We start from the raw sequence: 12492 nt of genomic DNA, 5'->3' as shown, positions 1-12492 counted from the left end.
CCAGAATCTGATGGTAGGGTTTGAAGTGGCTGTTACTCTGTCCTCAATCTCCATGTGGGCCTTTGCAGTTGAGTATGTGGACCAGGGCACCTTGTAAGTTGCTCATGTGACGTAAGAGGACCAGAAGGTATTGCCACAGAGACTCTGTCCTGAGACCCCAAAGACTGGGGCATTTGTCTCATGTGGCTTTCACTGGTAAGACTCTGCCCAGTTCCCTTCGAATCCCTGTGTTATCTTCATCACCTGTGTGAACAGACAGCTGGAAGTTCAGCGAATTCACTTCCCAATTCCCCCTGCCAGCCCAGCTCTGCATTCCTGACTATGACAACGCCATCCCTTCAGATCCAGAACCGCTGTGCCACACAGCTTACCCTGCAGGCCCAGCTTGCAGCCACCCTTTGCTGGATCTGCTCTGGTGTGACTCCTCTGCCAGTTCCTTCCTGGGAAAATACTTAGTCACACTCTCCAAGTAGGATTCTGGAGAACTAACTACAGACACTCCACCAGGCCAGGGGCAGTCTGGCTGGAGGGAAAGTCTAAACATGGCCAAGATGGAGAAGCGTTCATTAGATCCCATCCCCCCATAAATAAGCTGGCAGCAGTGGTGGACTCCCATGCCAGTGGCACTGTAAGCCTGAGAGGAAACACTTCACTCTATTTGGGGGCAGTCAGGGTAAGCTTTCTGGAGCGAGTATTGTTTGAGCAAAGACTTTTGAGATTAATGCAGTTTGTCTTACAAACAATGGAGAGGTCATTCCAAGCAAGAGAACTGGTGTGGGTAATAACAGAGAGGCAGGAAGAGTTTTATGTTTTTGGAAGTAAAATTAGCTCCATATTCCTGGAGTCTAAGATTCAGAATGAGTCCTGGGGCAAACGGATGATGCGGTTGGCTGTTAACCTAACCAAAAGGTTGGAGGTTTGAGTCCACTTTGAAAGAAAGTCCTGGTGAGCTACTTCTGAAAAATCAGCCCCTGGAAGCCCTAGGGAACACAGTTCTACTCTAACACACATGGGGTCACAGTGAGATGGAGTCAACTGGACAGCTTTTGGTTGGTTTGGTAAAGCTCGGGGCAGAACTGGAAGATGACATATGCAGGAAGCTGAATCAACAGATGTTTTTAGGTGGGAGAAATGAGTGCTGGTGGCCCTGTGGGTGGATGTTGGGCTATTAAGCACAAGGTTGGTGGTTCAAACACACCAGCCATTCCATGGGAGAAAAAAGTGGAAATGAAAATAAATAAATAAAGATTTACAATCTTGGAAACCATACATAGGGTCGGGGTGAGTCAGAATTGACTCAATCACAGTGTATTTGATTTTGGTTTAGATTAATGTCCAGGTCTCCATCCTGAGCTTCTCAGTACAATTGACTGAGCCAGAGAAACTGAGGAGGTGAGTCAGTGTAAAACAGGAGGCTCAGTTTTAGATACTGTGAGGGGGAGATGCCTGCAGAACCCCACGGTGGATATTTGGTTCTAGGTGTATCCAGTTTATTATGTATTATCTGATTTTAATTGTTACAGAGTTTGGGGTTTTCAGACTCCCAAACTCACACGTAAACAATACAATGTAAAGGAATACCTCATTTTATTGTACTCATTTGAATGTACTCTGCTTTTTTTTACTATTAGAAACTTGGTGGTAACCCTGTGTTGAGCAAATATATCCACAAGAGCTTGCCAACAGCATGTGCTCTCTTTTTGTCTCTGAGTTACCTTTTGGTCATCCTCACAAAATTTCAAACTTTTTCATAATGCTATTGCAGGCGTAGTAGACCACAGTATAGGGTAAATGTAACTTTTGTATACACTGGGGAATGAAAGCATATGCTTTCTAGCCATATGTGCTTTATTATGGTGGTCTGGAATATAACACACAGTATCTCCAAGGTGTGCCTGTACTCTTTCTCATTTGGGGGTCCTCAATGTAGGCACTGAGGGTGGTATGAAGTGAGAAGAGGGCAGGGGGTGCAGAAGGGCCAGATGTGAGCATGGCAGATCTGCAGCTGCCCATGGGGACAGTACCCCTAGAGTTGGTACAAGGCATATCTTACGTGGTCCTCCTCAGGAGACCCTGGAAAAGAGGCAGATACAAGCAGGGAGAGGAAAGGCACTGGAAAACAAAACGCTTCCTAGTTGACAAGAGTAGCTTGTCCCCAGATGGCCCCTGCTCACCGTCCTCCTCTGTCTGCACCACCAGCTCTTCACTCTCCATGCGGCCCTCGGGGTTGGACAGCAGGAGCCGCAGCCGGATGGTCATGAAGGGGCGCAGGCCACGCAGGGTGTAGTGGGAGGAAGTCTGGATGACTTCCTCGGCCTCATACTGCTGCTGGTTGAAGACGTACTGGTACTGCACCGTGAGGTTGTAGCTGTGGCACCGGGTCACTGCATAGCCAAAGGGTTCCCATTGCAGGGTCAGCTGCCGTGCTCGGATGTCCACGATCTCCACGTTCTGTGGGCCGTGCACCGGGTCTGCAAGACACAACACAACACACAGGCTCTGAGGAGGTGTCAGGAAGGCAGGATGGTTACCCCAAGGCAGACGGCAGTGCCCTGGAACTGGAAGACAGCTCTTTGAGACTTGGCGGTGAACGCTCCATCCTGACCACCATGATTTGCACTACATAGAGTGCAATTTCATACTTTTCTTTAAACCAATCTCTTCCTCCTCCTTTAAATGCATGCATCTTTAAGAGCGCATAACCCTATGTAAGGAGAAAACCCGAATCATGCATCATAAATCATATTCACCATAAAATTAAAAGCAAGATTGCTGACTGCCCAGAGCTGGAGGCAGGGGGAAATGGGGCATGGCTACCTAATGGGTACAAGGTTTCCTTTTGGGGTGATGAAAGATATTAGTCTTCATAATGGTTACTGCCCAATACTGGATGTACCAAGTACCACAGAGCAGTTCACTTACAAATGTTTATGCTAATAATTTCACCTGAATTTAAAAAAGGTGAAGAGACAAAAAAAAAAAAAAGGCAATATTTTAAATTACTGAAGGGTCATCAGGGCACCACGCCATACCGTATATCTTAGATATCATGCACAGCACACAACACTACACATTTGGAAGGCTGCTGGAGTTGTGAACTGCCTCTGTATGTCTGATCTCCTCACGAGTTAGAGAGTAAGGCTTTCACCCCATGGTGGTTACAGGGTCCTTCCAAGTTATGTAACTTCTTTGACTGCATTCTTTCCTGGGGAATCAGTCTCTCTGCTTCAGTTAACAAGACAGCACAAAATGGAAATGCAGACACTGCCCTTGGTATCCAGCACCCAGCCGATCCAAGTGGCCACCATGATTGTGGAACTGACCATCTGGGCCATCAATTCTTAGATTCAGAGACAGCCCTCAGCCCTTCTTTCCTTGCTCTCAATTTGATTTCAAATGGCTCATCCAGCAGATCTTTCTTAAAAGCCGATCTGGTCACATCTTCTCATCCCAACCCTTCCTTCCACCACCATCTCTCCCCACTGCCTCTCATACCCAGGCACTGGCTTTCTCCTTATAGTCACAACATTCTGGAGCTAGATGCATTGTACACAATTGGTGCTGGTGTTAAGCATCAGTGAGTTGGTTCTAACTCATAAAGACCCTGTATAGAGTTACTGCGGAGGCTGGTGGGTTTGTACAAAATAGATCCCATCAAACAAGATGCTTTGAAGAAATGTCTATGTGTAAAGCAGGCCTGCTGTGGCATTGTGGGATAATGCACTGGACTGCAAGTTTGGTTTGAACCACAAGGTTGGCAGGTCAAATTTACCATCTGCTCCTCAGAAACCCTATGAGTTGGAACCAACTCGAAAGCTCTTAACAACAACAACAAAAGCAATAACACATGAAGGCACATTAAGGGTTAAACACTTAACTTAGTTCTTAGTTTATACCAGTTATACTGACTTAATTTATACTAACTTAGTTCTTCTTAGTTTATACCAGACTCTTAGCTGAGAGTAGTTAAGCACAGGTTAGAGATTAAGTGACTTTTCCTTCACGTTGATCCTAGTAGCCATAATTTCTGTTGTTAAGTACAGTAAGTCGAGCCTGTTCTCATTCACAGTGACCCTGCATAGGGTTTCTAAGGAGTGGCTGGAAAGTCTGAGCCACCAACCATGAGGTCAGTAGTCTAGTTGTCATCCTACAGAACCACATCAGGAATCCAAAGGATTCTGATAAATTATATGATGGTGTTGTAGGATAAGCACTGGACCACAAGGTTGGTTTCAACTGCCAGGTCAGCGGTTCAAACTCTCCAGCCATTCATCAGAAACTCTATACAGCGTTGCTACAAGGCGGAACCAACTTGATGGCACCTAACAACACCATTTTTTAAAAGAAAAATGATGATACTCACAATGGTTACCTCAGGGGGGAGTTCAATGAGATACTGCTTGAAAGCGGCTAGAATTGTATCTGGAACTTAATAAGCACTTGCTACATGGCACATATGGAGTCCTGGCTGTGGTGCTGTGGGTTAATGCGCCAGACTGCAAAGCCATTTGAACTGCTAGGTCGGCGGTTCAAGCTCACCAGCTGCTCCTCAGAAACACTATCAGGGTCGTTATAGGTCTGAATCGACTCAACGGCACTTCACAACAACAACATATGGCACATATGGTAGCTGCTGTCCCTACATTAATAAAGGATAGCCATAAAAATACGAATAATGCTTCTCCTGCTCCATCTATCCTGAATGACTTACGTGTGGCAGTGCTAGGCACCACCTTGCTGCAAAATAAAGGCATAAGATTCAGTCACCTCTCAGATCCTCTCAAATCATTTAGACGTGGGAGACCCCTGTGCAACAACACAAAGGAAGTAGGGGGTGCTCTAGGAGCCCTCGTGGTGCTGTGGGTTAAGCACTGGGTTACCAACTACAAGGTTGGCTGTTCAAACTCACCAAAGTACTTCTGCAGGCAAATGATAAGACAGTTTGCTTCCATAAAGAATTGCAGTCTTGGAAATCAAAAAGAGCAGCTCTGAGGTGCCCTATCTGGGTTACTATGAGTTGGAATCGACTTGACGGCAGAGGGTTTTAGAGAGGCTCTTGGGATCTCCCAAGTTCCCAGATCATTCCCTCTGGGGAAAGCAAGCCCTGTAGTTTATACCTGACCCTTCCTTTGGCAGGCTTTCACTTTGAATGGCCGTCTTTAAAGAAGAATGCCAGTAATCCCGAGGGCCAGTCTCTGCGCTGTTCTCCCTGGGTTGCTGGTCTGAAACTGCCGGGGAGAATGGACAGCCCTGCCCTGAGGACCCAAAGCGTTCACAGCCACCCTTAGACCTCAATGATGCATGTGCACGTGTCCTTTCTATAAAGGAATCCACTGTCCTAAAAGCTTACAGGCGACTTCGGAAAGGTGGCAAGGAAGGAGCTGAGTCTGAAGGCCGCTCTGAGGCACGTGGATCTGGGCCGGGGTGGGTCAGTGTGGCCCCATACTTGGAGGCTGGGGTTCTGCCTGGCTTCGGCTGCTTATCAAGGCAACGTAGATAGTACAGGCTAGAATGTGGATGAATACACAAACACGAATAGCAGCTACAGGTGGTCAGCCTGTGAGGTCCTGAGTGTTCCTTCAGCCTGGCCTTACCCAGATGCCAGAACTGCAAGGAGGGGGGCTCTCCATACTTGCTCATCCCTCTTAAGTCCAAGGAGGTCCCTGGGTGGCATACATGGTTTGCTCTCGACTGCTCACTGAAAAGTTGTTGATATGAGTCTGCCCAGAGGTGCCTCAACAGGAAGTCCCCGAAATCTATTTCTGTAAAGATCACAGGCAAGAGAAGTCTCTGGAATTCAGTTCTCCCCTGTAACACACAGGGTTACCAGGGGTCGGAATCAACAAACAGAGATGGGCTTGTTACTGATTTAACAATCCCAGGGAAAGCCTACATCTTGTCAAACATGTTAAAATATACCATGTTGTTGTTGTTGTCATGTGTTAGTTGAGTTGGTTACAACCCATAGCAACCCTGTATAAAGTTTCTGAGGAGCGACTGGTGACTTTCAATCGCTAAACTTGCAGTTCAAACCGACCTTGCTGTTGAGTGCTTGTCCTATAGAGTCACACCAGCACTCCAAAATGTACCGTATCCCATGAGATAATAATTTATTGAGGTCACTGAGATGCCCGTAACGTGGAAGTGAACCAGTAAAGACAAATCTGTGCATGGAACACCAGTTGTGGTAACTGTAAGGTGCTGTGATAAGACAGCATCCAAGTGCCTACAAAGAAGACCAAGGAGTCCCGGCAGTCTAGTGGGTTGTGCGTTGGGCTGCTAAGCCCAAGGTCAGCAGTTCAAGTCCACCAATCTCTCTCTGGGAGACAGTAAAGGCGTTCTACTGCCATAAAGATCTACAGCCCGAGAAACCCTATACAGAGTTGCTCTGAATTGGAATCCACTCCACAGCACACCACTACTACCACCACCACAAGGCAGACCAGCTAAAACAACTATTCTTCAAATTTATGCACAAACCACTAATGTCCCTGCTGATGAGATAAAGAATTCTACCAGTTTCTTCAGTCTGAAATTGATCAAGTGTGCATTCAAGATGCATTGATAATTACTGGTGATTGGAAACTAAAAGTTGAAAACAGAGGAAGAATCCATGGTTGGAAAATACAGAGCTGGTGATAGAAATGATGCTGAAGATTGCAAAATACAATTTTGTAAGGCAACTTAACTCATTGTGAATTTTTTTTCTTTCCCCAACTACATAAAAGGTGACTAAAGACTTGGACTTCTTCAGATGGAATATGCGGGAATCAAATTGACCACATGAGTGGGAAGAAACTATGGAGAAGCTCAGATTCATCAACCACACCAAGGCCAAGGGCTATTGTGAAACAAGTCATCAATTGCTCATACGTAATTTCAGGCTGCAGCTGAAGAAAATTAAAACAAGTTAGTGAGAGGCAAAATATCACCTTGAATATATCCCACCTCATATTTGATGCATTAGACACTAGTGACAGAAGACCAAAAGAATTCTGGCATGGGCAAGAACATCATACATGAAGAAAGTAAAAGATTATTGAAAAGACAGGAAAGAAAGACACTACCAGAATGTATGTCAGAAGAGACTCTGAAACTTGCTCTTGAACATAGAGAAGCTAAAGCCTCTTGAAGAAATGATGAGATAAAATGTCAAAAGGCAAAGTCAAGTATTATGATGAAATGCACGAAGACCTGGAGTTAGAAAACCAAAAAGAAAGAACCTGCTCGGCATTCGGCTAGCTGAAAGAACTGAAGAAAAATATCAAACCTTGACTTACATTATTGAAAGATGCTATTGGTAAGATACTGAATGATTCAGAAAGCATCAACAGAAAGATGAAAGTCAAGATACCAAAAGAAATTGGTCAATGTTCAACCATTTCAAGAGGCAGCATATGATCAAGGACTAATAGTACTAAAGGAATAAGTCCAAGTTTCATTGACGGCATTGGTGAAAAACAAGGCTCCAGTAATTGAAGGAACACAAATTGAAATATTTCAGTAAATGATAAATATTTCAGGCTGCAGCATGGAAGGTACTCACTTGTCTATACCAAGACATTTGGAAGACAGCTACTTGGCCAACGGATTGGAAGAGATCCATATTTGTGTCCATTTCAAAGAATGGTGACCCAACAAAATGTGGAAACCAGCAAACAATATCATTAATATCACATGCCAGTAAACTTCTGCTAAAGATCCTTCAAAAAGGGTGACAGCAAAACCAAAGTCAGATTCAGAAGAGGATGTGGAACAAAGGCTATTATCACCATTCAGATGGTGTCAGATAGATCTTGGCTGAAAGCATAGACTACCAGAAAAAAAGATGTTTACTTGTGCTTTACTGATTATGCAAAGACTTTCCATTGTACAGATCATGACAAACTATGGATAATATAGTGAAGAATGGGTACTCAAGAATACTTATCAGTGTTCATGAGGAACCTGCACATAGACCAAGAGGCAGTTGTTCAACAGAACAAGGGGATATTGACTGGTTTAAAATCAGGAAAGGTGTGCTCCAGTGTTGTATCTTCTCCCCATATTTAGTCAGTTTGTTTGCTGAGCAAATAATAAGAGGAGATGAATTATATGGAGAAGATGGCATTAGGATTGGAGAAAGACTCATTAACAACTTGCTGTGTGCAGATGACACAATCTTGCTTGCCAGAAGTGAAGAGGACTTAAAATATTGAATGATGAAAATAAAAAACTATAGTCTTCCATATTAGTTGTGTGGATTGCACATCAATGTAAAGAAAACCAAAATCCTCACAACTGGACCAGTAAATAAAATCACGATAGAGAAAAGATAGAAGTTATCAAAAACATCATTTTGTTTGGATCCACAACCAACACTCAAAGAAGCCACAGTCAGGAAATCAAATGAGGTGTTAAAGTAAGCAAATCTATTGCAAAACAACTCTTTTGTGTTAAAGTGTTAAACAGCAAATCAGTTAGTTTGAGAATCAAGGTGTGCCTGACTCAAACCATGGTATTTTCAGTTTGCTTCATATGAATGTGAAAGTTGGGCATGAATAAGGAAGCATGCCGAAAAATCAGTGCACTTGAATTATGATGTTACAGAATATTGAAAGTACTATCGGATGCCAAGAAAACAAACGAATCTGTGCTGGAAGATGTATAATCAGAATTTTCCCTACAAGTGAGGAAATAAGAGACTTCATCTCTTATAGTTTTGAATATCTTGCCAGGAAGGATCAGTCAGTGGAGAAGGACATTAGCCTTAGTAAAGTGGAGGGTCAGCAAAAACGACGCATAGCGCCCCCACACACCCCAACAAAATGGATTGACACAGTAGTAGCAACAATGAGCTCAAACACAGCAACACAGCAGTAGACGGTGCTGCATTCTGTCGTTCGTAGGGTCACTATGAGTTGGAAGCAACTCAACAACACTTAACAATGACAGGAAAATCACACAGTGATTAGCACAGCTGAGATTTGATGTCTGGGAGAGTCCAAGTCCTTGTTTTCTCTGCACCATGTTGCCACCAGGGACCACAGTCAAGAAAAGAACGTAAACACATGGGATATATCACAGACATTAGGATTAGGAGCTCTGGTAGCGTAGTGGTTACGAATCGGGCTGCAAACCTTAAGGTCAGCGGTTCGTAACTACCAGCTGCTCCGCGGGAGAAAGATCAGGCTTTCTACTCCCGTAAAGATTTACACCCTCGGAAACCCTGTAGGGTCGCTATGGGTCGAAACCGACTCGACGGCACTTAACAACAACAAGGATTCTAGAGTACTTGGGGAGGAGGTGGTGAGAAAGCCGAGAACTCTATGGTTGAACCTACTGGAGAGGACTCGGTGGGAACTCAGACACATTTAGTGGTAACCTGACCATTGGCCTCAGTCTTCCCATCCCTGGTCTCAGGGTATGTTAGTATTTAGCAAGCCTGTCCCCGCTCCCCGTAGCTCTGGGGAAGTGTGCACATAAACACTTTTCTTCTGCTTCTCAAGGAAGGATCAGGCAAGGCACTATTTCAAAGAGGGCCAGGGGAATTGCAAGTCTTCCTTCCCCACAGCAAAGAGACTTCCTCCTGGAGCAGGAGGTCACAGTATGGGGAAGGCCACTTGCTACCTTAATAGAGTGTGTGATTGCTTGTTGTCACACAGGTCACAGGGCACAGCAGAGACAGTCAGGTAGAGCTTGAAGCTAAACTCTGGTACTTAATATCTGTGTCAACTTGGATTAGGGCATGTCATCTTTGAGCCTCCATTTCCTCATCTACAAAGTAGAAATTATTACGCTAATCTTAGAGGGCTGCTAATGAATCTAAGATGAACTAGAGAGAGTGAGAGAGATGCCTCTGTGTAACAGGGATTACCGCTACAGAGAATGGCCTTTCTTGGTGAAATACCTGAAGACATTTATTTACAGTAGAAGTTGCAGTCCTAAAATTTCATGTCAGCTGCACTGAGCCTTCAGAGGAAGGGGAAATGAATTCATGGGGAGCTGGGACTACTTTAGAGCCACATGGGGGAGAATAAGTTGGTGGAATGCTGAGTGCAGCCCAAAGTGATCATCCTCATGTGACCATCCCCATATGACTCCTAGATCATGAACAAGTCCCTCAAAATGCTGTAAAACAGTTAACAGTTTGCTGATTGGGTTCCTATGGGTTCTAGTGAAAGGACGGATGCCTGCATGCCCCCGGCCAGATAAGGAACTCCATAGGAACATAGGAGCCAGAGGCAAAGGTGGTGGTGGTGGTTATGTGCTATGGAGTTAGTTCTGACTCATAGAGACCCTGTACAGGGTTTCTGAGGCTGTATATCTTTACAGGAGCAGAGAGCCTCATCTTTCTCCGGAGGAATAGCTGGTAATTTCGAACTGCTACCCTTGAGGTTTGCAGCCCGATTTGTAACCAGTACGCTACCAGAGGCAAAGGGGACTCTGCAAATGTGTCCATGTGTGGTACACAAATTGTAGGTAATGATTTATGGCTATGGAAGCAGAAAGAGCCAAGGGAATCTAAGTTTGTAAGCAAAAGGCAAGATACCTGTGGTGGGCCTTTGGATTAGATTCATGTAGGTGAAAGAGATTTGGGGATTCAACAGCTGTATAGAAGTGATAGTCACTGTTGTTACCATTCACCAAAGAGAAATAAGAAGGGTGGTTGATGAAATAGTAGTTCTGGGTTGGTTCTATTCTTGGCACTTGCATCCTAAAAACAACTTTAAGTACAAGGACATCGAGGATCTGGCATGGGACGTGACTTAGCTAGGGCTGCACAGCCCAATCCTCATGTTCTGGCTCCCTATGGCATCTTGTTCAGCTTTCCACCACATTCATCAGCTGGCACACTGTCCAAGGATCGCTGGACCATGTATCCGTCTGTCCTCGCAGTATCTCCTCAAGACTGTCTTTCCATGACAGGGTCCTTTCCATGACATGTCCTGTTTGCCTAGTACCCCCAGCACTACCTTAGTGTCTATTGAGGGGCAGTTGTTAGCTGCCATTGTGTCAGACCCAGCTAACAGTGATCCCATGTGCTCTCAAGTCCACTGTAGCTTCCATTGTGTTTCCACTGACTTCCAGCCCAGAGGCACTTCTTCCAGCGCTACATCAGACAATGCTTTGTTGTGATGGATAGGGTTTGAACTGGATAATTTTAAGAAGTAGATTACCAGAGCTTTCTTCCAAGTCTGTCTCAGTCTCTGATAAACCATAACCAACATGGGTGACCCTGATGGTATCTGAAATACTGACAGTACAGCTTCCAGCAACGCAGCAACACACAAGCCACCACAGTATGACAAGCTGACAGGTGGGGGAGGGCCTGCCAAGGGGCAGCCAACGTTCCTTACACTGAGATGAACAGGCAGTAGTTATGTACTCCTGCAAACTGGGCTTGGACCCCCTGACTCCACTGTCCCTGCACTGTCCCCTCCAGAAAGTCAGAGTGGTCATGGTAAATGCATCTGATTTGGCTAATCAACCAAGAGTGTCCTGAAACTTGAGACAATGGAAAGTAGCTTTCAAAATGTGTGACGGAAGTATTCATGCTTTCTATTTGACCTCCCCTGCCCAGACCTCATCATCTAAACCCAGCTCTCATTCTAGTAATTGCCTGAAGCAAGGGACTCTCAGGTTTACATTCGGTTTGGTGCAAACAAGTTGGAAATTGCTGAGAAAGTCTTGTGTGTGCAGTGGAGATTGGTTTGTTGAATTTACATCTCTGTGTAAATATGTCCAAACACAGAGCCTGTGGTTCCTGCCTCCAGATAGAGCCTCATCCATATGACCTTATTGAGTAACAGTCCACAGGCCAAGAAGATGGCACAGAGCTGGCAGAGAGAATATGGCTGGTCTAGGAAGACAAAAAAAGTCACTCTGAAGGACAGGTGCAGCCGCTTGGTCTCTGAAGGCACTGTGTTGTTGTTGCAAGTGCCACCATGTACATACCCTAAATATTACAGGCAAGAAAACTCTGTATGGTTCTCCTCTGTAACACACAATCACCATGAGTCAAAATTGAATTGATGTTCTGGGCTTGAGACCCAAAGAAAGCCCATCTGGCCTCATCAGGATGTGGCCTTTCAGAACAAGAAGTCGGGACAATGATTGTGCTCACTCAGCACATCTGCTGCCCCTTTTGAACCAGACTTTAGCTTCTTGACACCTCTAGAATGCCCTGTTCAGCTACCTGAAACTCACCTCCAGGTACCGCTTCCCTTAATGTGTCCTTCAGAGAACGGGCCATGCTCTATCTGCGTGCATCCCTAGGCCTGAGGAGTGCTCGGAACTTGTACCTGAGCTCTGAGGTCACCTTTGTGAAGGGAACAGAGTAGGTTAAAGGGGAAGCGGAAGGACCTGCAGGCCTCCATTGGGATTCCTGCTGGCCCATCTTATGCATACTAGAGGCAGGTGTGTAAGTCATGTCTTCAGGAGCGGTTGCTTCATTCCTGTTGCTGTCTCTAGCAGATCAGTCATCCAAACCTCTGATCAGGTCTCTACCCT

General features: G+C 45.2%; 1 protein-coding gene across 1 annotated transcript in view; it reads right to left on the bottom strand.

Annotated features, from left to right (window-relative positions):
• LOC102821630 (receptor-type tyrosine-protein phosphatase T-like) overlaps positions 1-12492 on the bottom strand; it is a 1273932-nt gene that overhangs the window by 585730 nt on the left and 675710 nt on the right. The window contains exon 8 of the mRNA XM_006839353.1: positions 2175-2471. Within this exon, the coding sequence (XP_006839416.1) occupies positions 2175-2471 (297 nt within the window). The remainder of the gene's footprint in view (positions 1-2174; positions 2472-12492) is intronic.

The sequence above is a fragment of the Chrysochloris asiatica genome, unplaced genomic scaffold (assembly GCF_000296735.1).
Source record: "Chrysochloris asiatica unplaced genomic scaffold, ChrAsi1.0 scaffold00023, whole genome shotgun sequence".
Classification (NCBI taxonomy): Eukaryota; Metazoa; Chordata; class Mammalia; order Afrosoricida; family Chrysochloridae; genus Chrysochloris; species Chrysochloris asiatica.
The sequence above is the reverse complement of the archived record's forward strand: the minus strand, read 5'-3'. Positions and strand labels throughout refer to the sequence as shown.